The following is a 26,411-nucleotide window of genomic DNA, read 5'->3' as shown; positions in this document are numbered from 1 at the left end:
TTTTAAAATCTGTGTGTCTTACTTTGCCATAACAAAAGTGTAACTGGGAATAAGATTAATTAGGGGATTTAGAAGTTACTATAGTAGTAATTTGTAGATCTAGGTATGTATTTGAAAACATTTCTTCTATTAATAAAGATTTAATTTAGTTTTATAAGAAACCTATAAGACTTGGTAGTCTTATTACACTGAATTCAAAGCACACATCTTGAAATTTATACAAATTGCAAAACAAGCTGTGGCAGTTATTTCAAGTTTCCCTGGGATTTGAGTAGCTCAGCATTTACCATCGACTATGCCATAACAATATCACGTCAAAAATGATGTAGAGAAAAACTAATAGAGCACAAGGACTGAGAGGGGAGAAGAAGCACAAAACAGAAAAAAAAGAGTGAGAGAAGAAAGCACAAGAAGAGAGGCAGTAAAGTAAAGACATAAAAACAGCAAAGAGTCGTCATATTCTCAGCCTTATGATGCGTATAGCACGAGACACTACACACAGCTGCAGAACAACATTGAGAATGTGATTCCTGGACAGTTGTTTAAATTGCAAACAAGAATTAAGGGGAAGATCACCTTCCTCTCTAGTTGGACTCTGGAGTTCAGCTCGAAGATCCCAGCTTGCAGTGCTGTTTGCTCGGTGAAGATGAATATTTGAATTTTTCAGTTGCCTTTTAGGGCGCATTGGATGAAAATCCATGGATTGAATATCTGCAGATCCAGAAATATATTCAATTAAAAGACAAGTCTATACCACGATAAATAAGCAAATAGAATTTGCTGGGAAAAGTGTCCTGCAGTCAGAATCGCGGTGAAGCAGTCTGGGAAGAGTGTCCTGCAGTCAGTTCTTGTTGAAAATAATAAGAATGACATCACAAGACAGCCCGAGAGTGCAGTGGAGAGATCGGAACCAGCCCGAGTGCGGGGAAGCTTCAAAAAGTGATGTCAGCACAAAGGTGAGAGCTGATTGGGGAGCTGTAAGTTTTTTTTTTCTCCAATTTTTCTCCAGTTTAAAATAGATTAAGCGAAGGAAAGGTAAGAGTTCTAGTTTTTATTTAAAGTACATAAATAATTTAACTTTTTTTTTTTTACTTTACTTAACTTCAAATAAGGGTTTTTTTTCCAACTAGAGGCGTGGCAGGGCAGCTCAGTCCAGTGTTATGCAGCGTCTGCAACATGTGAGAAGTCCTAGACGCTCCTTGCGCTCTGAGCGATCATGTGTGCAGAAGTGCCACCAGCTGCAGCTACTTAAGCTCTGGGTTTCGGAGCTTGAGTGGCAGCTGGAGGTAATGAGGTGCATCTGCGGGGCTGAGAGTTTCATGGATAGCACATTTTTAGACGTGGTCACCCCACAGCTTATGGAAGTGCAGACAGAGATGGAGAGTGACCATCAGTCAGAAGAAAGGTGTCAGGCAGGTAGTCAGGAAATCCCCAGGGTGCATCACGCTCGAGAACCATTTTTCTGTGTTGGAAAACGGTGAGAGTGACGGTTCCTCTGGGGAGTGCAGCCACGCTCGTGGCCCTGTGAGTGGCTCAGCTGCACGTGGGGGTGGGGGGGGGGTGGTGTTGGAGGAAAAAGAGGGGAAGAGCAATAGTGGTAGGAGAGTCGATAGTAAAGGGAATAGACAGGCATTTCTGCGGCCATAGATGTGATTCCAGGATTGTATGTTGCCTCCCTGGTGCCAGGGTCAAGGATGTCACTGAACAGCTGCAGGGCTTTCTAAAGGGGGAGGGCAAACAAACAGAGATCATGGTACATATCGGTACCAACGAAATAGGTAGAAAGAGGCATGAGGTCCTAGAAGCAGAATTTAGGGAGCTAGGAAACAGATTAAAACAGAACCTCAAAAGGTAGTAATCTCTGGATTACTTGCAGTGCCACGTGCTAGTTAGTATGGAAATAGGAGGTTAGTCCAGATGAACGTGTGGCTGGAGAGATGGTGCAGGAGGGAAGAACTTTAGATTTCTGGGACATTGGGACCATTTCTGGGGTTGGTGGGACCTGTACAAGGTGGACGGGTTGCACCTGAACCAGAATGGGACCAACATCCTTGCGGGGAGGTTTGCTAGAGCTGTTGGGGAGGGTTTAAACTAACTTGGCAGAGGGGTGGGATCCTGAGAGGGGGTTCAGCAACGGGAGTTGCACAGCCAAAATTAAAAGAGAGAGCAAGAGAGTCTGGTAGGTATAGAAATTATAGGCCAGTTAAGGCACAAGGGAGTTTGGCAAAGTTGGATGGTATTTATTTTAATGCAAGGAGTGAGACGAATAAGGCAGATGAGTTGAGGGCACAAATTAACACATGGAAGTATCTTGTCATTGCTGTCACAGAGACATGGTTAAGAGAGGGGCAGGATTGGCAGCTCAAATGTCCAGGATATAGGGTCTTCAGGCGAGACAGGGAGGAAGGTAAAAGAGGGGGTATCGCGATATTGATCAAGGAATCAATTACAGCAGTAAGGAGGGATGACATCTTAGAAGGCTCCTCAAATTAAGCCATATGGGTAGAACTGAAAAACAAAAAAGGAGCAATCACATTGCTGGGAGTGTACCATAGGCTCCCAAACAGACAGAGGGAAATAAAAGAGCAGATATGTAGCAAATTTCAGAGAAGTGTAAAATAATAGGGTAGTAATAGTGGGGGATTTCAACTTCCCCAACATTAACTGGGTTAGTCATAGTGTGATAGGTTTAGAGGGAGCAGAATTCTTAAAATGCATCCGGGAGAGCCTTTTAAGCCAGTAGAAGGTCCTATACTTAATTTTAGGGAATGAAGCCGGTCAAGTGGTAAGGGTATCAGTGGGGGAGCATATTGCAGATAGTGATCATAACTCCATTAGATTCAAGGTTGTTATGGAAAAGGACAAGGGTGTGCCAGAAATCAGAGTTCAATGTTGGGGGAAGGCCAATTATAATAAGGTCAGGTATGATTTGGCCAGAGTGGACTGGGAGCAGCTACTTTCAAGTAAATCTGCATCAGAGCATTGGGACTCATTCAAGAAGGAAATAGGGAGAGTACAGGGCCAACATATTCCAGTAAACACAAAGGGTGGGACCAACAAATCCAGGGAATTCTGGATGTCAGGGATATACAGGATTGGATAAAGAGAAAAAAGGAGGCTCATGGCAGATACCGAGGGCTCAAAACAGCAGAAGCCCTAGAGGAGTATAGAATGTGTAGGGGGGGCGGGGGGGGGGGGGGAACTTAAAAAGGAAATTAGGAGAGCAAAAGGGGGGCATGAAAAAACATTGGCAGGCAAAATAAAGGAAAATCCAAAGTTATTGTACAAGTACATTAAGAGTAAGAGGATAACTAGGGAAAAAGTAGGACCCATTAAGGACCATAAAGATAATTTGTGCATGGAGCTGAAAGACGTAGATAAGGTTCTAAATGAATACTTTGTGTCGGTGTTCACAAATGAGAGGGATGACGTGGGTATGGAAATCAGGCAGAAGGACTGTGATATAATTCAAGAAATTAGCATAGGAAGGGAGGAGGTTCTAAGTGGCCTGGCAGGCTTAAAAGTAGATAGGTCTCCAGGCCCGGATGAAACGTATCCCAGGCTGTTGAGTGAGGCAAGGGAGGAGATAGCAGGGGTGCTGACAATAATTTTCAATACCTCTCTGGACACAGGAGAGGTGCCAGAGGACTGGGGGAGAGCCAATGTGGTACTGTTATTCAAGAAGGGAGGAAGGGATAAACCAGGGAATTACAGGCCAGTCAGTCTAACCTTGGTGGTAGGTAGACTATTGGAAGCAATTCTGAGGGACAGAAGTAATCTACACTTGGAGAGGCAGGGATTAATCAAGGACAGTCAGCATGGTTTTCTTAAGGGGAGGTCATGTCTGTCCAATTTGATTGAATTTTTCGAAGAGGTGACCAGGTGTGTAGATGAGGGCAATGCATTTGACATAGTCTACCTGGACTCCAGCAAGGCTTTTGATAAGATCCCGCATAGGAGACTGATAACGAAAGTAAGAGCACACGGGGTCCAAGGCAATTTGGCAAATTGGATGCAGAATTGGCTGAGTGGCAGGAAGCAGAGGGTGATGGTCGAGGAGTGTGTTTGTGATTGGAATTGGTGGGGTGGTAAATAGTGAGGAGAATATCCCTAGATTACAGGAGGATATAGACGGGCTGGTCAGATGGGCTGATCAGTGGCGAATGGAATTTAATCTGGATAAGTGTGAGGTAAGATGCACTGGGGCAGGACCTTGGTGTGTATGTCCACCAGTCCCTTAAGGTAGCGGGACAGGTAGATAAGGTGGTTAAGAAGGCATATGGGATACTTGCCTTTATTAACCGAGGCATAGAATATAAGAGCAGGGAGGTTATGCTTGAACTATATAAAACACTGGTTAGGCCACAGCTAGAGTATTGCGTGCATTTTAGGAAGGATGTGATTGCACTGGAGAGAGTGCAGAGAAGATTTACCAGGATGTTGCCTGGGCTGGAGAGTTATAGTTATGAGCAGAGATTGGATAGATTGGGGTTATTTTCCCTGGAGCACAGGAGATTCAAGGGGGACATGATTGAGGCATATAAAATTATGAAAGGTCTAAACAGGGTAGACAAGAAGTAACTTTTCCCCTTGGAGGGATCAATAATCGGGGGCATAGATTTAAAGTAAGGGGCAGGAGGTTTAGAGGGAACGTGAGGAAGAATTATTTCAACCACAGGGTGGTGGGAATCTGGAACTCACTGCCTGAAAGGGTGAAAGAGGCAGAAGCCCCTCTACATTTACGAAGTATTTGGATGTGCACTTGCGATGCCGTGGCATACAAGGCTATGGGCATAGTGCTGGAAAATGGGATTAGAATAGTAGGTCCTTGTTTGACCACACAGACTTGATGGGCCGAAGGGCCTTTATCTGTGCTGTAGACCCCTATGATTCTGTGAGAATTTGAATAAATCCTTTGACTGAGCAGAGTCAAAATTAATTACTCCATGTTATATCTTAAAAGCATTAGGCTTTTACATACGTGCTACTTTTCTTAGTTTTGAGAGTGTGGAGATCAATCGAGGTTCCATAATCAACATAGGAACAGGAATAAGCCACTTCATCCCTCAATTCTGTTCTGCTAGAATCATACCGGTTTTTGTGTTAAAAACGCTTCCTGATTTCACATTAAGTGGCCTAGCTCTAATTTTAAGCCTACGGCCTGGACTTCTCAGAGACAAAATGGGTCCTCTGGCTGGGGCTGAAAGCAGACAGCTATCCTTCTTCAATGGGTGGCAGGGATCAGAGCAGCATATTACAGGTGGCAGCCAGTTAAGCAGCCAACACTGGGCCTGCGACCTTATTAAGGATGGAAATCTACCCCCAAGAGCTGCTGGCCCAATCAGAGGGCCAGTAGCCTCAGCAGGGCCACCAAAGGAGCTGCTGAGGCAGGCAGTTGACCTGGGACCTACAACAGGTAGGTGGAGACAAAATTTTAAATAATTAAAAAGGGCTGAATGCTAAAGGGAAAACTGCTCTGGAGAAATAATTTTTGCTGAGGGGATTGCCTTCCCTCCTTATGAGCCCCCATTAGTTTCATAAAACCTCCCACCTAGGCTGCTGCTCCATTTACCTGGTGGTTTCCTCACATAGCAGAAGTCAACATCGCCATCAGCATTTTGCCTGATGCAAAGGTTAAATGGCCCTAATTGGGCCTTTAAATGTGTAAATTGATTGCTCATCATAAAGGAGTTGGGCAAGCTAACTGCTTCCAGTCCTGGCATAGGTAAAATGTTGGTGGGACCATGTTGGGAAGCTAAAGGCAGAATTTTCTGCCTGTCAGGTGGGCGGGGAGCCGATCCCCGCCGGAGAAGCACCACTATTTTACATGGGTGGGCCCATTAAGGCCCGCCCAGTATGACTTCCAGCAGGAAGAGCTATGCGCTCCCTGTGGCGTTGGTGGGGGTGGGGGAGCCCTAAAATCGAGAGCGCACTCTTTCACGCTTGTGCACAAAAGAGCACACATCTCCCTGGGGCTAAGTGCAGCCTCAGGGAGATCGCTTACACTTTGAAAAATATTAAAAATAGAAAAAAAAATTCCCTAACATGCCCCCATCATGTGACAATGTCACATGGGATGGGACATGTTCATAATTTACACTATAACTTTATTAAACTTTTAAAAATCCTGCATGAAACCTCATCCTGCCGGTGGATGAGGTTTCATGTTTTTTTCTATTTGCCGCTGGGGCTCGTGGCCTGCCCGTCAGCCTTAAGGTTGGACGGTGGGTCCTTCAATTGTTTCAATGATCTTGTCAATGGCCTCAATTGGCCTTTGACAGGTCGGTGGGCCAGCAGCTGATTTTACTGCACCCCTGCCTTCCTGAAAATTTAAATGCAGTGGGATGACATCGGGGGTTCCGCCTGATGTCATCCTGTGTCATTTTACGCGTCGGCGAGTGGGCCCCGCCCCCTGCTCGCCGACGGCAAAATTCTGCCCTAAATCAGCACTACTCCGTGATTTTCCTAGCCCACAGCCCCATCCCCAGGGGCCAGTAAAATTCAGCCATATGTCTTCTTGATTATTATTAACTCATCACACAAAATTGCTTTGCATCTGGCATATCAAGTCTATTATTTTAAAGACATTAATTAGAGTGCCTCCCTACCCTCTGCCAACTATCGAAACTCAAGGGAATTCAAGACAAGTTTATGAGAAAGCAAAATACTGCAGATGCTTGAAATCGGAAATAAAAACAGGAAATGCTGAAGGTACTAAGCAGATCTGGCAGTATCTGTGGAGGGACAAATAATGTTAACATTTCAGGTCTGTGAACTTTCATCCGAACAAGTTTATGCAACCTGCCGTTATAATTTAATCCTTACTGTCTCCTAATTTAGCATCGTCTTTAAACTTGAAAATACAACGCTTCATTCCTTCATCCAGTTATTAATATACATGATGAAACATCGAGGCCTAGTAGAGATGTTTGGGAAACCATCACATGTCACACCTCACCAGAAAATATCCTGGGGTGGAAGCCATAAGGCCCTGAAGCTTTGTATATCTCAAGTCCTACTATATTCTCCATTACCGTTTTTTTTGCATTAAATACACCAAGTTCCTCCTCTCGACTTATTTTTAGGTTTCCATGTAATGCTAATAATTTGTCGTTTTCCTCCACTGTGAAAACAGATTCAAAGTTCTCATTTAAGAAAAACAAAAACAGAATTACCTGGAAAAACTCAGCAGGTCTGGCAGCATCGGCGGAGAAGAAAAGAGTTGATGTTTCGAGTCCTCATGACCCTTCAGCAGAACTGTCTCATTTAACAAGTCAGATATTTCCTTATTTCATTATAGTCTCACCTGCATTCATCTTTAATGAGCCCTCATTTCCCACTACCACTCTCTTTCTCCTTAATACATTTGAAGAATTAGGGGCAATCATTATCACTTGAGGAAAAAGTACTCAGAAAACTAAAGGGACTAAAGGCTGACAAGTCCCCTGGACCTGATGGCCTGCATCCTTGGATCTTAAAAGAAATGGCTGCAGAAATAGTGGATGCACTGGTTGTAATCTTCCAAAATTCCCTAGATTCTGATTGGAAAAGTGAAAATGCAATATCAAAAAAAAAGTAAAATACTGCGGACGCTGGAAATCTGAAATAAAAACAGGAAATGCTGAGAAAACTCAGCAGGTCTGACAGCATCTGTGGAGAGAGAAACAGAGGAAACATTTCAAGTCTTCTTCTGACTCATCTTCAGAGCAAATGTAATAGCTTTGTTCTAGAAAGGAGGGAGACAGACAGGAGGAAACTGTTGGCCAGTTTCAATGTCTATCATTGAGAAAATACTAGAATCCATTATTAAAGGAGGAAGCAACAGGGAATTTAGAAACTCGTAACATTATCAAGCAGAATCAACATGGTTTTATGAAAGGGAAATTATGTTTGACCAATTTCTTAGCGTTCTTTGAGGATGTAACAAGCAGGGTAGATAAAGGGGAATCGGTGGATGTAGTATATTAGGATTTCCAAAAGGTGCCACATAATAGATTACTACACAAGATAAGAGCTCATGGTGTTGGGGGTAATATATTAGCGTGGATACATGATTGGCTAACTAACAGACGCAGGATAAATGGGTCATTTTCAAGTTGGCAAACTGTAACTAGTGGGATACCACAGGGATCAGCGATGGGGCCTCAACTATTTACGATCCATATTAATGACTGGATAAAGGGACAGACTGCACTGCAGCCAAATTTGCTGATGATACAATCAAAGGTAGGAAAGCAAATTGTGAGAAGGAACAAAAGGTGGAATTTAATCAGAAGAGCATGGCTCCTGATGGTAGGACCGGAAGTGGGCATCACTTCTGTTCATGTGCTGGGAGCCACAATACATGCAATTACGATGCAAATCATAAATGTACACAGTGGGCACATGCCATTATGTAGCAGCGACAGGCAGAAGTGTTCACACCCACCATCAGCTGCCACAATTCCAGTTTGAGGCAGGCTTTAAAAGACCTGCCTCTGCAAGTGTCCAGTCTCTGCAGGAAGGGAGAACTGATTAGTATGCAATCTGTTCAGTAGGTCTCAAAAAGAGCTCAGAGCCTTGTATAGTTGAACATTAAGTATTTATTGATAACACACAACTATGTACAGGGTACAGCCCAAGGTATGAGCTAACTCTGTGCTTGCTTTTACACAGGTCTCTGCCCCATCCACAACTCTCTCTAGTCTTAGGTCGTGTCTCTTTACATCACATTGTGGGCAGTACTGTTTTAGACCCACGTTAACCCTTGCTATGCCAGATACCCTTATACTACAAATTGGAACCAAGTTTGCAGCTGGATCCTCTACTTCCAGAGCCATTAAACATTTTTTTTTGAGATTTAGAGCCTTCATCCACCCTGACACCTTTCAGGAAGCAATCCCCATCACACTCTTCTCATCTGCCAAAGCATCTTCTTGGACCCTCATCACTCCCCCTTCTGTTCCGCCAAATCATCCTGTTGAATGTCCATCATTCCACCCTCTCCTCTACCAAATTATCATTTTGGACACACATCACCACCCCCCACCCTCATTCAGGCATGTATGGATACACACAGTTACTTTCAGTGGCCCCACAGTTCACTGATGTCTCCCTGCAGGTTCTCCTCCAGGACATCCAGGAACTGCAGGAGGTTTTCATCCCCAGGGATAGAAATAGATCACCCTCTGTCCAGGCAGCCTGGGCGGAGATCGCAGAGGAAGTGAGCAGACATGGTGTCCTGACACAAACATGCATGTGTGCCACAAAAAGGTGAACAACATCCTCTGATCCACAGGGTAAGTGGCAATATGGCGCAGCATCAAAGGACCTCTCATGAGGGCCTCTCAAATCAATGGTGCATTGCAAGTGTGGAGAGGGACGAGGCTGGAAAATGTGTGGTCATCAGAACCACATGGCAAGAGGCCTGACGGTGCGACAGCTCTGGATGATAAGGCAATTGGGTACCAGTTAGAATCTATGGCCAATGCATGGCATGGGGATGTATGGGGACAAGGGTATTAGATGTCCCTTGACATGCCACTAAGTCTCTACTTTGTCATGCAAGACAAAGAGATCTTCAATGCCAGGGAGAGGGCCAAGACTGGAGGAGGAGTGCCCAACCTGAAAGTTCTGATTCCACCTGAGGAGGAAACCATGGAGATTGCAGACAAGCAGGGCAGCCAGTCTGTTGCAAATGGCGAGATTGGATTAACCAGTCAGCAAACTGAGAATGCCTCCAACCTGGTGTTGAGACATGAGTACATTAGAGACATTGATTTTCTGATAGACTGAACATTTCCTTAATGTCTTTCTTGTTTTTCTCCACTGCAGGATGTTGCCATAGGCTGAGAAGGCCCAAGGTCATGGAGGAAAGTGGTCACTCTATCTCTGATCATGAAGACCAAGAACCCAGAGATGTGCCGTCATCTGCCTCTCCTTCATCCTTCACCAGTACTGTTATACTCACTTGGGTTTTGGAGTTTGTGTATAGAATCGGGGCACATGCTCGTGATCACCTCATGGACATATCCCAGCAGCTGTGGGTGGCTGAGTCAGCTGAGGTCCCTGACAGTGGGAGGACTGAGCCCCCGTCTGATGCCGAGCTGCTGGTCTTGGCCACAATAATCTGATGCAGAGACACGCAAGGGAAAATCTGGCAGAGGTGCCAGAGACTATGTAGAACCTTGTGCAGACAGTGGAGGAGCCCATGCAATACCTGAATTCTGCTATGGCTCCAGGGTGTGTGCATATGGCTTCCTCCTTGGATTGGTTGGCAACTGCCATGCAGAGCCAGGTCTATCACACATCTCATATGCTTGAAGGCTTGCATTCTGTCACACTGGCCACCGGTTCAATGCAGCAGTGGCTAGGCAAGAGGGCAACAAAGCACCTGGATCTCTCTCCAGGTGCTCCTTCTCCTCAGGGATACAGGGAGGTACTATTGTGCAACAAGAGGGAAGAACAGTGCCAGCCAGCCACCTCCAGCTTGTCCTCTCAGGGAACCCCCAGGGTGACCAGTCACTTCTTATGCCCTCTGCTTGTGACCCCCGAGCCTCCAGTAGGCAGGAGGGAGGAAGGTGCCCCTTCAAGAGGCCCCCCAGTAGGCCGGGGTTCTCAAGGCCTCAGACCTCCAGAGGACATCCGCTAAGATCATCACATGCAACAGGGTATCACTCTCAACAGTCTGCCCCCTCATCAACTGATGTTGGGGTTGTACCAAGTAGGCACAAGTGAAAAATTGAGGCATTATGAGGGCACAATTGAGTTGCAGGTGTCCAGACACTGCAAAGTTATGCATGTGTATTTTTTGTTCATTTGATTTTTATGTGCATCATGTGCATTTTTTGGGGATGTCCTCCTTTAGAGTACATATTGTACTGACATTCTTCAGGATTAGTGATTATTGCTAAATGAAGGGTACTGAATGGCTTCTCACTTGTGTACGCTGTGAGGGAACCAATATTTCTGGATTGTTTCTGTGTGTTTTTGGGGCAGAGCTGGGCCCTTGCTGAAGGACTACAACTTCCGGCATACCTGTGGTCCTGGAGCAAGCCGCGAGGGTGGCACATGCTCAGAGATGGCGCGAAAACCTGATTGCGGAATCTGGGGAAGTGACATGAAAAACTTACTCACGTGACTTGGAGTGCAGCACCAAAACACAACCACAGAACCGTGTGTGTGGCGCGAAGAGGAGCCCACATGACAGTCAGGAGCAGAAGAGGTTAGGCTCTGTGCAGCTGAAGTGCTGTTGTTAGCTCCGTGCAGCTGGGGCTCAGAGCTCAGGAGCAGTTGATAGCTCCATGCTGCTGGGGAGCTGGGGCTCAGAGAAGCCTGGGAGCAGTGTCAGCTCAGTGAAGCTGGAGAAGTGCCAGATCAGTGAAGCTGGAGTCCGGGGCACAGGAGGAAGCCCGTGGGGAGTCGTCATCAGCTCAATGAAGCTGAAGAAGAGGTGCTTGCTCCATGAATCTGGGAACAGGGGCAAAGAAAGCCCGTGAGCAGTGCTATTCTACTCAGCGCTGCTAGAGAGCTGGGATTGTGCCAGTGAATAGATGCTGGGGTGCAGCCTTGTAAACCTAGTGGGACATAGTCTCAGGAGAAGAGATAGAATAGTCATTGGAGCATTCTTAAGTTTATGTCCCTTGCCTGCAAGTAGTTGTCAGGCAAGTGGTGAGGATGACACAGAGTCTACAGAGGGATATAGACAGGTTAAGTGAGTGGGCAAAAACATGGCAGATGGAATATAATGTGGGAAAGTGTGAGGTTATGCACTTTGGCAGGAAGAATAGAGGAGCTGAATATTATTAAAACGGAGAAAGACTGAAGAAGGCTACAGCACAGATGGATTTGGGGGTCCTTGTACATGAATCCTCAAAAGCTAGCATACAAGTTCAGCGTAATAGGTAAGGAAAATAGAATGTTGGTCTTTTTTTCAAAGGGAATGGAGTATAAAAATAGGGAAGTCTTGCTAAAACTACACAAGGCACTAGTTAGACCACACCTAGAATACTGTGAACAATTTTGGTCCCCTTATCCAAGGAAAGATATATTGGCAATGGAGGCAGTCCAGAGAAGGTTCACTAGGTTGATCCCAGGCATGGAGGGATTTTCTTATGAGGAGAGGTTGAGTAGGTTGGGCCTGTCCTCATTGGAGTTTAGAAGAATAAGTGGCGACCTTATTGAAACATAAGATTCTTAGGGGGCTTGGCAGGGTAAATGCTGAGAGTTTCCCCTTGTGGGAGAGTTTAGGGTCAGAGGGCATAAGCTCAGAGTAAGGGGGCGCCCATTTAAAACAGAGATGAGGAGGAATTTCTTCACTCAGAAGATAGACATTCTGTGGAATTCTTTACAACAGAGGGCTGTAGGGGCTGGGTCGTTAAATATATGCAAGGCTGAGATAGACAGATTTTTAATCATTAAAGAATCAAGGGTTTTGGGGAAAAGGCAGGAAAATGGAGTTGAGGATTATCAGATCAGCCATGTTCTTGTTGAATGGTGGAGCAGACCCGATGGGCCGAATGGCCTACTTCTGCTCCTACGTCTTATGGTCTTAAGAGCTGCTGTTGAAGGGAAATCAGAGGTTAAATCCTCAAAGGAAAGGAACTGAAATCCCTCAAGATAGTTTAAAAAATGTTTGTACTTACAGTGGCCACTGACATCTGAGTGGGTTGCTGAGAAAATCAACGGGATCCATTTTAGTTGTGTCTTCCATTTGTTTTTAAAAAAAAAAATTTTCATGGAATGTGGGCGTCACTGTCAAGGCCAGCATTTTTTGCCCATCTGGGAAAATGCCTACACGTCCATTATTAAGGAAGAAAATAGCAGGACATTTAGAAAAGCTTAACACAATCAAACAGAGTCAATATGGTTTTGTGAAAATGGGAAATCATGTTGGATAAAATTGCTAGAGTTCTCTGAGGATATAACAAGCAGAGTTGATAAAGGGAACTGGTAGATGTAACATATTTGGGTTTCCAGAAGGCATCCGATAAGGTGCCACATAAAAAGTTATTGCACAAGAGAGGAGCTCACGGTATTGGAGGTAGTGTATTAGCACAGATTGTGGATTGGTTAATACAGAGAAGACAGAGTCGGGATTAATGGGTCTTTTTCAGTTTGGAAAGACGTAACTAGTAGAGTGCCATAAGGATCTGCTGATAGTGCAAAAATAGGTGGGAAGGCATGTTGTGATGAGGACATAAGGAATCTGAAAGGCAATATAGACAGGTTGAGTGAGTGGGCAAAAACTTGGCAGATGGAGTTTAATGTAAGCTCATGCACTTTGGTAGGAAAAATCAAAAGGCAGACTATTATTTAAATGGAGAGAGACCCCAAAAAAGTGCAGCACAGAGGGATCTTGGTGTTCTTGTGCATGAAACACAAAAAGTTAGCATGCAGATGCCGCAAGTAATTAAGACAAATGGAATTTTGGCCTACATGCTAGGGGGTTGGAGTTTAAAAATAGGGAAGTCTTGTTACAACTGTACAGGATGTTGGTGAGGCCACACCTGGAGTACTGTGTATGGTTTTGGTCCCCATATTTAAGAAAGGATATACTGGCATTGGAGGGAGTTCGAAAGAGATTCACTAGGCTGATTCCTGAGATGAAGGGGTTGACTTATCAAGAATTTAGAAGAATGATGGGTGATCTTATTGAAATGCACAAGATTCTGAGGGGGTTTGACAGAGTAGATGTTGAGAAGATGTTTCCACTATTGGGGGAATCTCAAACTAGGGGACATAGTCACAGAATAAGGGAACACTCATTTAAAACTGAGATGCAAAGGAATTTCTCCTGAGGGTGGTGAATGTCTGGAATACTCTGCTCCAGAGAGTTCTGGAAGCTAGATCACTGAAAGTATTCAAAAAGGAGGTACATAGATTTTTGAAATATTAGGGAGTTGAGGGCTGTAAGGAGCTGGCACAAAAGAGGAGTTGAGGCCTGGGGAAGATCAGCCATAATCTTATTGAATGGCTGGGCAGGCTTGAGGGGCCAAATGGCCTACTCCTGCTCCTATTTCTTATGTTTTTAATGCCACAAGGCTTGAAATCTTGTTGAAGGAATGCACAGGAGTCAGTGACTACCTCCCTGGGAATCCTTATCCATTTCTGGCATTGCCTTTCGGACAATGGAAGGCATTCTGAATACATGCTGATGCGCAAATACTCTTCGGCGGTGATGACAGATCTGGTTGTCTTCCTCCTGTCCTCCCACCCATTTGGCTAGTGCCAACTGATGGCTTTGTGGCTTATGCTGTTGTGTGACCATGACACCCGCCCTGGTGAATCCTCTCCTCCACTGCCCGAAGTTGCAAAAATATTGTGTGTATGAGACCCATTGTGAATCCACAAAGTGAACTGTGTGAAGAAGGCAGGCAGAGATAATGAGTACCTCAATTTACATGGCCATTCCCAGAACAGGTGCACTTGACTAATGGGGATGCATGAGTATGGGCCACACCCAGATCTCCTCCCAAGCCTTAGCTCAAATTTTCTTAGCAGCCTTGTCATATGAATATACAAACATACAAATTAGGAGCAGCAGGCCATTCGGCCCCTCAAGGCTTCTCCACCATTTGATAAGATCATAACTGATCTGATTGTGGCCTCAACTTTACTTTCCTCTCTACCCCCATATTCTTTGACTCCCTTGTCAATCAAGAATCTATCTAACTCAGCCTTAAAAATATTTAATGACCTAGCCTCCATTACGCTCTGGGAAACAGAATTCTACAGACTAACGCTCAGAAAAAATTCCCATCTCCGTCATAAATGAGACCCCCCCCCCCCCACCTTATTTTAAACCGTGTCCCCTAGCTCTGGTCTCTCATATAAAGGGAGATGTCCTCTCAGCATCCAGCCTGTCAAGTCCTTTCAAGATCTTATATGTTTCAATGAGATCACCTCTCATTCATCTAACCTCCAACAGATACAGGTCCAACCTTTCCCCACAAATAACTCCTTCATCCCAGGAATCAGTTGAGTGAACCTTCTCTGAACTGCTCCTAATGCAATTATATTCTTTCTTAAGTAAAGTGATCAAAACTGTACACAGTACCCCAGATGTGGTCTCACCAACACCCTATTTAACTGTAGCAAAACTCCCTTACTTTTATATTCCATTCTCCTTGCAATAAATGACGACATTCCATGTGCCTTCCTAATCACTTGCTGTACTTGCACCTTTGGAGATTCATGTACCAGGATACCAGATTTCTCTCCATTTCTCCATAGCTCTCTCCATTTAAATAATATACTGCTTTTCTATTCTTCCTGCTGAAATGGACACGTTCACATTTTCCCACATTATACTCTATCTGCCAAATTTTTGCTCACTCATTTAACCTATCTAAATCCCTTCTGAAGACTCCTTATGTCCTCCTCACAACTTAATCTCCTACCTATCTTTGTGTTATCAGCAAATTTAGCAAGTACACATTTGGTCCCTTCATCCAAGTCATTTATACAGATTGTAAATAGTTTAGACTACAGCACTAATCCCTATGGCACTCCACTAGTTACAGCTTGCTAACCGGAAAATGACCCACTTACCTCTACTCCCTGCTTCCTTTTAACTAAGCAATCCTTTGTCCATGCTAATATATGTTACCCCAGACAGCATGAGCTCTTATTTTGTTATAGTAAATGTCCTAAATTGAGAGATCTTGTTGTGTCATTCTGTCAGCTGTTAACCAGAAGTTTGAGTTTCTCTTTTTAAAAGTTATTGGTCTTTATGGGGATTGTAACAAAGGTTACAACTATTGCTGAACATTGTGACAAGAATTTCCTTGGGAATTCTCCAGATTGATTGTCGTAACTTTAGCAGAAACCCCAGCCAAGCACAAAAATGGGATTTTCATTGATATTCCACTGAAGTTATGCTGCCAATTTGGAGAATTCCTGAGGAAATTCTCACTGTTGATATCAAATGTTTATATGCTATGCATGTATTGCTAAAAACTCAAAGTGCAGTCTTAGGGCAATGCAATTTTGAAGAGTTGCCCAACTCAGAAACATTAAGTATTATTTTCTTGGATAATCAGCTTTTGCAAAACTAGGGTTCAAAATGTATGCACTGATGACATAAAAACTGAGATAAAACTTGCTTTGTTATTTAGGTGAAGCAGTGAATTGCCATTTAAATGTGATCAAAACTCTATTGGATATAATTTTTATATATTCAGAAATCAGGACAGAAAGCCAAACAGCTTTTTATTCCTAACAAAATAATAAAAATAATATAAGATTAATGTAAAATCGTGGTTCTAAATTAACCAGAATTGCAGTAATTGTCAATTCAAATCTGCAACAACTAGGCAACCTCAAATACTCACTGTTTTCCTCCATGCTTCCTTCAAAGGCAGGGTTGTCTAGGCCATGTTCATCTACACAGACAGGTGTTGCTGAAGCAACACTGTATCCCCCAGTTGCTGCTTCAATCTGCAATTGTTCTGTATCTGATAGTGCATGCATTGGTTGCCCTGTCACAGTGGACCTGCTGTCACTTCTGGTCTCATTTTGTAATCCACATGATTTACGCATCTCTAAATCAGCTCTGTGGTTTGATGCCCCAAAACACCTAAAAAGGAGAACAGAACCAAAAATATTTCAGCCAGTTTTGAAACGTAGAAAATTCTGAAAACCACAGAATTGTTAAAATTTCAGTGATTTCAGAGAGAAACATGAGCTGTAAAGTACAGAGCAATCAGTAGATTGTTTAAAAATTAAGTGGAACCCATTTCATTTTTATGGCCAAGTACAATAAAGCCAAATACAAATTAGCCCAATTAGCTCACTTTTCCATAAGAACATGGGTCCCTCCACCATAGCACCAACTACCTATTGACTGAATCCATTAAAATTACCTGGAAGGTTATTCCAGGCATTGAGGAAGGAAGTTAAAAGATGATAGCCTAGATTTTATTAGGCATTATCGAACCCAAAGAGTTGTGGTGCGAGAACAGTAGCTGCTCGAACAGTAGTGTGTAGACTCTGCATGTAATTCCTAGATCAGTGCCACTTGATTAGGAGCTTGTATTTTGATTTGCATGAAATTTTGCACTGATGCAGGATTTTAAGACGTGAAACAGCCTAAAATGGAAGCATAGCTAGGTCACTCTTCCCGAACTAGCTTTTTGGGTTCCAAAAAGTACCAAATGCAGCAAATGCAGGAGGCTAGAGCACCCAGTGTCTTGAGACGGGCCATTGACATTCCCTTGGAGGAAATGCTATAGGAGATAGCAATGAGATGGGTGCATTCAAAATAAAAAGGGGAAAGACTGAATAAATTAAAAGAGGATAAAACTCTTGCTCTGGGTGGATTATATCCACTTTCAGAATTTTATATTCCCCCTCTGGCAGGTTTGCAGATAGGAATTTTCTGGCTCCCCTCCCCTATGATGGCCTCCCCACTGGGGTCCTGCCCGCCCCAACTTCTCTGCAACTTTACGGTGGGACAGGTGAGACCCAGGCTGGCCTGCCCACCCTTACCCCAAAAGAGGCCCTTAGATAGCCAATTAATGATTACTATGGGCTGTTTCCCACCCAGCCCAAATTTTCAGGCTGGTGGAAGGAGTTCAGGGATAGGTTGACGCCAGGAAAGTGACTCTGCTCAGGCCTCAGGCAGGAAGGGGGAAGGGCAGCTCCATCAATGGTCTCTTTCCAACATTGGACACCCCCCCAACCCCACAAGGTCTATCCCCCATGGTGCTCCCTCCTACCTGGCCTCTCCACCAACACTCCCAAACCCCCTCAGCCCAATCCCCAGGCCATACACCCCCTTCCCACATTGAGACCTCTGCATTTACCTGGTCTTGGGACTCCCAAGATGTAGACTTTGGGGACTGCATGTAGTCCCAGCACTGCATTTGCTGGGAAGAGAGAGCTGCTGGCCAGTCAGATTGGCTGGCAGCTCTTTAAGGTGAGACTTCATCCCAACTGAGGGGTGAAGTCCCACCTCCACCCAATTAATGCTCCTTGGAGCATTAAATGGCTGCAGAGCAGCCAGCATGGGCTGCAATGCATTCTCCACCGACTTTTGAGGTGGTGGGGTGGGAAAGGCTGACACCCTAAAAGTCCTGGCCCATAGATTTTAAAAGAATCTAGGGAAGAGGTAGCAGAGGCATTACTACACATTTTTAATAATTTGTTTGAATAAGGGACAGTGCCAGAAGACTGGTGAATAGTTAATGTAATTCCTACATTTAAGAAAGGGGGCAGAACACGCCGAGGGAATAATAGGCCAGTAAGCTTAACATCAGTTCAGGAAAAGTAATGGAATCCTTACTAAAAGGAGATAATAGAAGAACATATAGAAATAAAGAGGAGAATAACAAATGGTCAGCATGGATTTCAAAAGGGAAAGTCTTACTTGACCAATGTTATTGAATTCTTTGAGCAGGTAACAGGAAATGGTTTATGAGGCTTGAGTAATGCTAAATGTGTAAGGGGCTGGAGTTAGTCCTACTGCTGTGGCACTTGCTGCCATGCCCAGAAGTTGTTGGGGATCTAACCAGGGTGCAAAGTGGTCAGCTGAGCCCAATTATGTGGCAGAAAGCTCATGAATGCAGGTGATGTGGGCTTGCTGCTGAATCATGTGGCGGGGGTGTGGCTGAAGTCAGGAAACCCATATCACCTGATGGCCATGCGGAAGCTGGCACCATATTTAAAGGGCAGCTGGCCCTATGTTAGAGTTGGAAATTGCCCTACAGGCTTTCAGCTCTACAGTTTAAATCTCCAGCATTTGAACTGACGTTGCACAAAAAAAATTCCAAAGTCCAGGCAGAAGATTCTTCCACTGTTCCACAAGGTCATTCAGTGGCATCAACAGGTTCAGCTGAGGTCTGAGATGTCATAGTCCAGCTGGCACCTTCCCTCCAGCACTCAAGAATAAAGGAGGATGATTCCCATGCTGCCACTACCTCTCCCTTTCCCCACAGGGAGCCTCCCAGAGTCCTCCCTTAGAGACTCAGATGTGTAACACCACTTTAAGCCATAACTCATCTGCACTTCAGTTGTGGGCTGCCCCTTTAAATTTTGGACACGGTACTTCTGGATTCGGAATTTCCTGCCTGAGGCTTCGCCCATCAAGAGTGTCAGCTCAACAAGTTTTTACACACACAAAGCATCTCTAAATCCACTGCCCTGTGCCTCAGCCTGCTGGAAATCCAAAGGAGTCAAAAAAGCCACATATAAGTCACCAGCTTTCACTGGGTGGGTTACTAAAGGCACAAGAGATGTGAGAGTTTCACTAAATCTGTGTGGAAGAATTAAATCACGTGGAATTTAATTTAAATTGTATGCAAGTGGGCATTTAAGCATATCAATAAGCTTCTCGTCTCTAAAGGGCGAGTTTACCATTTTGTTATCTTGCTGTCACTGTCTTAATCTTTAGTTTCCCTGACAACAGGATTCTGACTTGTAGCCACCTGCATTCTCCATGCCCGCTCGCCATCTTGCCCACTCTAGCAGGTTCCATAAAATCCAGTCCAATTTCCCTGGATTTTTAAAAGACCTTTGATATAGTGCCTCATTGCAGACTAATGAATAAGGTCAGAGGATGTGGAGTTAAGGAACATATTGCAAAATGGGTTGCTAGCTAGCTTCAAGAGAGAAAGCAGAGTGGAGAGGGGGTGGGGGCTGAGGGTGCAGGTGCAGGGAGAACCTTCATTCAAAGGCATTCGGTGTCTGAATGAGGGACCTGGCATCAGGAAAGAGGACTGAGAACTACCCCCTGCCCTTTCTTCTGATCCCCTTCCTAGCCCCATGCAGCAACCTCCTCCCAATATCCCCCATCCCATGGCTTGGGTCCCTCATTGATCCTAGGTCTCTGATGAGTGCATTACGGACAGCAGCCAGTGCTGCTGATGGACAATGGAGAGCTACCTGCCTCTGATTCTCCAGCAGCACCTGGGAGGTACAGGATTTTTACCCTGGGGTCCTAAATCCCAGGGAAGGCCCAACACTGTCCCTAATTCTAGCAGTCTATTCCCAATGGAGGAGACACAGGGCTCCTGCCTGTTCTCCAGCAAGTGGGCGAGATCCCTGTTACCAAGATTAATCCCATTGTCTGGGCAGAATTTAAAGGGTAGTTACTCAGAATGGCAGAAGGTCAGAAGTGGTGTTCCACAAGCATCAGTGGAGGGGGCCACTGCTGTTCACAATTTGCATTAATGATTTGGACTTAGGAATCAAAAGCAATTTATAAATTTGAGGACAGCATCAAATTTAGGGGGATAGTCAATATTGAAGAGCGTTGCAACAAATTACAGGAGGTCCTTAAGAAACTTGCAGAATAGGTAAATGATAGGCAAATAAAGTTCAGATAAATGTGAAATAGTACATTTTGGTAGGATGAATAGGGACGTCATTTATTTCTAAAAGTGAAAGCCTAGGCCAGTAGAGGAACAAAAGGATCTCGAAGTACAAACACATCAATCACTAAAAGTTGTGCCACAGGTTAGCAAGGTGATAAAAAAGGCAAACCAAGCACTAGATTTTATTTCTAGAGAGGGATAGAATTGAAAAGTAGGGAAGTTATGCTAAATCTTTATCAAACCTTCTCTCAGTCCAGCAGCAGAATTGTATACCTTTACAATTCAAATTATAAACACGCTCCATTGTGAAAGTATATGATTCTGCTGTTGGATTAAATCAGTTTTATCATTTCAAATTGCAGAGCTTTTGAACAAGTTTATTTTAAACTCAACAGGTTTCAGGTTGGTGGAATGCAAATGCACTGGCAGGCTCAAGGTATTTTAGCTCCTGACCTGCAACTGGTCAACTGCCCCCATGAAATATGCAGAAGGTCTCAGCTGGTCAGTGAGCAGAAATTTGGAAATCAGAGCTTAACAGACAGCACCAGAAGGTTTTTGTAGTGCAGTGATTTTGGGAGGGTCTTGCGGGAAAGAGAGGGAAAAACCTTGGGTGGGAGAAGAGTCATGTCTTGTGAGGCCTAGAGGACTACTCCAAAATTTTAATAACCCAATAGTGCACATAAAATGATTTTAATAAAATGGGGTTTCAAAGCACTACAGAAACTCTACAAATGCTGTCATACATGAAACAATTTGTAATGCATATAATCAACTCATAAGCACCATGTAACCTGCGCAACATAAAATTCAAGAATGTTGTGAAAAAATTTGCAATTGTTGCTCACTTCCTGCCAACAGCACATTTGTTCAGAAATTGTTAATTCTATTTCGTGCAAGAGGAAAGTCAGGATGTCTGGCTTAGTTGCCAACTACTTCCTCAACACTGACATACAATTCAATGCTATGACTGTGGTAGGAGCTGTTTCCTTTATCTCAATCTGCTGATTAGATCCACTTAGTTGGGCCTTTTCCTCATTCTTTTTCCCCCCACTAACATCCTTCTCTTCCATAGCTTTAACAACTTCCATGTAAGTCAGCAGTCTGGACATCACGACATCCTTACCAACACCGACAATGGATTTAAAACTCATGTCTGTTGGCAATCAGAACAGAGAACTCATTAGTTCAAACAGGTTTACTGCTTCACTGTCAATCATCACTCATGCCTTTGTGGGATCTCTAATTGTGTTGAATGCAGCTGCTTCCTCTACTGGTGGATTGAATTTACAGTGAGGAAAGCAGCTGGCAATAGATTCTGCTTTTAGATGCAAGTACTTCATGCAAGTGCCACAGTTGCCAGCTAACATGAAACTTTGTTATCTTGCAATGTCAGGGTTCAAAAAAAAGTGCAATAGTCACGCATGCCTTTCTATTATTTTGTTATGCTGCAGGGAGAGTAACACCACCTGAAAAAAGAACAGTATTTTTAAGAATTCTCAATCACCAGCAGCTTTCTTTTCCCACCAGTCATGCCAAAAAGAGGAAACAGAGCAGAAATGTAGGATTTTAAACTAGTAAGGCGGGGGACTTAAAACAATATAGACCAAAAAGTCTTTGTCACACTATGTACCAACACAAATGTACTTCATGTGTACATTTAATTGACATGTGCACTGTTCAGTGACCAAGGAAGTAAAGCACTCAAAAGAGTAACACACTTATTTTCATCAGAGCATTTTATCAACAAGCACGAAAAACATTTAAAATATACAAGGATGTACCATGCAAATATGAGTTCAGTTGCCACTGCTTATAGTGAGCATATTGGTACTAATGTGATTTATACACTATGTGCATTGGTCAGCTAAATAGTGTGGTACTATTACTATGAAAGAAGACTACAATAAAGCAGAACAATCCTCTGATGCCCTATGTCATATCAACAATTTCCAGTTCCCTGGCCCTAACCATCTCCTATTCACCATGGATGTCCAATCCCTCTACACCTCCATCCCCCACTAGGGTGGTCTGAGGGCTCTCCGCCTGTTCCTTGAACAGAAGCCTGAACAATCCCCATCCACCACCACCTGGGGAGGCAGTGACATACTGGTATGGTCACTGGACTAGTATTCCAGAGACCCAACGCTATGCTCTGGGGACCTGGGTTTGAATCCCACTCTAGCAGATGGTGAAATTTGAATTCAATAAAAATTTGGAATTAGAAGTCTAATGATGACCATGAAACCATTGCCAATTGTTGTAAAAACCCATCTGGTTCACTAATGTCCTTTAGGGAAGGAAATCTGTCCTCCTTACCTGGTCTGGTCTCCATGTGACTCCAGACCCACAGCAATGTGGTTGACTCTTAAAAAATGCCCTCTGAATGAGGGCAATTAAATGCTAGCCTAGCCAGCGATGCCCACATCCCATGAATGAAAAAAAAAAATTCTTCTCCACCCAACTGAACTTTTCTCTCACTGAACAATTTCTCCTTTAACTTGGTGGAAAAACTCAGCACCTCTGACAGCAGCTGTGGAGAGAAAGACAGAGTTAACGTTTCGAGTCCATATGACTTTTCTTCATACGGACTTGAAATCTTAACTGTCTTTCTCGCCACAGATGCTGTCGGACCTGCTGAGTTTTTCCAGCATTTTTTGTTTTTGTTTCAGATTTCCAGAGTCCGCAGTATTTTGCCTTTCTCCTTTAACTTTTCTCACTTCCTCCAAATAAAAGGTGTGGCAATGAGTACCCGCATGGGCCCCAGTTATGCCTATCTTTTTGTGGGGTATATGGAATATTCCTTGTTCCAATCCTACTCAGGCCCCCCCCACAACTGTTTTTTCCTGTGCATCGATGACTGTATGGGTGCCAATTCCTGCTCTTGTCTGGACCTGGAAAAATTTTGCTTCCAATTTTGCTTCCAACTTCCACCCCTCTCTCACCTTCACATGGTCCATTTCCAACACTTCCCTTCCCTTCTTTGACTTCCCTGTCTCCATTTCTGGTGACAGACTGTCTACCAATATTCATTACAAGCTTACTGGCTCCCACGGCTACCTCAACTACAGCTCCTCTCACTGCTTCCTGTAAGGGCTCAGTCCCAATCTCCCAGTTCCTCCGCCTGTTGCATCTGTTCCAATGATGCTACCTTCCAAAATGACACTTCTGACATATCTTCCATTTCCCTTAGCCAAGGGCTCCCCCCTGCTTGACCAGGCCCACAACCGTGTCCGACCCATCTCCTGCACCTCCGTTGTCACCCATTCCTCTCCCTTCCAGAACCATGATAAGGTCCCCTTTGACCTCACTTTTCACCCCACCAGCCTCCGCATTCAAAGGATTATCCTCTGCCATTTCCACCAACTCCAGCATGATGCCACCACCAAACAACTTCCCCTCACCACCCATCAGCATTCCGTAGGGGCTGTACCCTCCGTGAAACCTTGGTCCACTCCTCGCATCACCTCCAACACCTCATCCCTTCCCATGGCACCTTCCCATGCAATTGCAGATGGTGCAGCACCCGCCCCTTTACCTCCTCCTTCCTCACCATCCAAGGCCCCAAACATTCCTTTCAGGTGAAGCAACACTTTACTTGCACCTCCCTCAATTTGGTCTACTGTATTCACTGCTCCCAATGCGGTCCCTTCTTCATTGGAGAGACTAAATGCAGACTGGGTGGCCGCTTTGCAGAACACCTTCATTCAATTTGCAAGCATGACGGAGACCTTCCTGTCGCTTGCCATTTCAACAACACCATTTTGCTCTCATGCGACATCTCCGTCCTTGGCCTGCTGCACTGTTCCAGGGAAGCTCATCGCAAACTGGAGGAACAGCACCTCACCTTCTGATTAAGCACTTTACAAATTTTTGGAATTAATAGAGTTCAACAATTTTTATTTATTTATTTTATTTTAAAAACTCCTTTTTCCCCAACCGCAGCCCCTCACCCCCGCCAACAGTATCATCTGTCACTTACTTCTATGCTGTGCTGTCAGAGAGCTGACCCTTGCTCGGCTACTAACACATTCTATTATTTTACCTTTATGCCACTATCACCTCCTCCTTTAGCCTTTAACACTACCATTAACATTCCATTTGTCTTGTGTCCATGACATCTTTGTCAATCTCACCTGAGCTTTCACCTATCCCTGACCTATTTTGCTCCACCTGATCCACCCCCTCTTAAACAGTATAAAATTCATCACATTTCCACTTTTCTTTACCTCAGAAGAAGAGTCATACGACTTGAAACATTAACTCTGTTCCTCACTCCACAGATGCTGCCAGGCCTGGGTTTTTCCAGCATTTTCTGTTTTTATTTCAGATTTCCAGTGTCCACAGTATTTTGCTTTTATATTATAGTAAATCATTATTGAGTAGACCAAGCAAGACTACCTGCAGTGTAACTAGCTTTATTTAAATACTCATAAGTTTATTGGGCTTCAATAAGGTACTATCTACTAATTCAATGCTTGTTATTGTGGCCAGTGCCAAATAGTGCAAGCTGCAACCAGATACTAATTGGAGGTGATAAGTGTGTAATGGAATTTCACCTTAATGAAGTGTGAATGACTGAGTAAACCAACTACACTGAATAATGTACTTTAAGCTTTCCTTGACCGTTCGCATGTCCACTTTGACTGCCACTCCAAACTTGAGCGCATCACTTCCATTTCCACTTTAGTATTTTCCTCTCTCTTTTTTATGACTTTTTCTCTCTACCCATCCTAGAACCTTCTCTCGTGTTGTTTTGCCTCCTTTCATTTCTCTCTTGGGTACCCTGCCTTCCCAAACCCCTACCCCAACCTTTCACCACTTCTCAGCCTTCCTATGCTTCTTCCACCCAGGTTTGGTTCCCTCTTAAATAATCCTAAAGGCTCTCTGTGCCTCTACTGGTATTCTCTGAAGGGTCCATCAAGGCACTTGTCATTGCATTCTCCTCACAAGTAACAACCCAACTGCCCCATCCTACTCTCTTGCTAGCCTTCCCAACCAGCATGCTGGCTAGTTGCTAAACTGCCCAATCTCCTTCCAGTACAACTCATCCTTCCCATTTCAGACACCTTGGGCTCTGCCGGCGAAACAACTAACACTGTACCTCTCTGATAAAAACAAAAAAACTGCAGATGCTGGAAATCCAAAACAAAAACAGAACTACCTGGAAAAACTCAGCAGGTCTGGCAGCATCGGCGGAGAAGAAAAAAAAGAGTTGACGTTTCGAGTCCTCATGACCCTATAGCAAAACAAGGTGAATCCAAGGAAGGGGTGAAATATGAAATATAAGCTGGCTTAAGGTGTGTGTGTGTGGTGGGGGGGGGGGGGGGGGGGGGGGTGGGGGTAGAGAGAGAAGTGGAGGGGGTTGGTGTGGTTGTAGGGACAAACAAAGCAGTGATAGAAGCAGATCATCACAACATGTCACAGACAACAGAACACAGGTGTTGAAGTTGGTGATATTATCTAAACGAATGTGCTAATTAAAAATGGATGGTGGGGCACTCAAGGTATAGCTCTAGTGGGGGTGGGGAAAGCATAAAAGATTTAAAAATATTTAAAAATAATGGAAATAGGTGGGAAAAGGAAAATCTATATAATTTATTGGAAAAAACAAAAGGGGGAAGAAACAGAAAGGGGGTGGGGATGGAGAAGGGAGTTCAAGACCTAAAGTTGTTGAATTCAATATTCAGTCTGGAAGGCTGTAAAGTGCCTAGTCAGAAGGTGAGGTGTTGTTCCTCCAGTTTGCGTGGGCTTCACTGGAACAATGCAGCAAGCCAAGGACAGACATGTGGGCAAGAGAGCAGGGTGGAGTGTTAAAATGGCAAGCGACAGGGAGGTTTGGGTCATTCTTGCGGACAGACTGCAGGTGTTCTGCAAAGCGGTTGCCCAGTTTATGTTTGGTCTCTCCAATGTAGAGGAGACCACATTGGGAGCAACGAATGCAGTAGACTAAGTTGGGGGAAATGCAAGTGAAATGCTGCTTCCCTTGAAAGGAGTGTTTGGGCCCTTGGACAGTGAGGAGAGAGGAAGTGAAGGGGCAGGTGTTACATCTTTTGCGTGGGCATGGGATGGTGCCATAGGTGGGGGATTAGGAGTAGGGGGTGATGGAGGAGTGGACCA

At 44.3% G+C, this 26,411-nt stretch overlaps 1 protein-coding gene across 1 annotated transcript in view; it reads right to left on the bottom strand.

The window, feature by feature from the left end:
• lnx2a (ligand of numb-protein X 2a) overlaps window positions 1–26,411 on the bottom strand; it is a 221,609-nt gene that overhangs the window by 51,720 nt on the left and 143,478 nt on the right. The window contains exons 3-4 of the mRNA XM_041199424.1: window positions 16,314–16,558; window positions 577–711 (exon numbers count right to left, since the gene is read on the bottom strand). Coding sequence (XP_041055358.1) covers window positions 577–711; window positions 16,314–16,558 — 380 coding nt within the window. The remainder of the gene's footprint in view (window positions 1–576; window positions 712–16,313; window positions 16,559–26,411) is intronic.

Source organism: Carcharodon carcharias, chromosome 11 (assembly GCF_017639515.1).
Source record: "Carcharodon carcharias isolate sCarCar2 chromosome 11, sCarCar2.pri, whole genome shotgun sequence".
Taxonomy (NCBI): Eukaryota; Metazoa; Chordata; class Chondrichthyes; order Lamniformes; family Lamnidae; genus Carcharodon; species Carcharodon carcharias.
The sequence above is the reverse complement of the archived record's forward strand: the minus strand, read 5'-3'. Positions and strand labels throughout refer to the sequence as shown.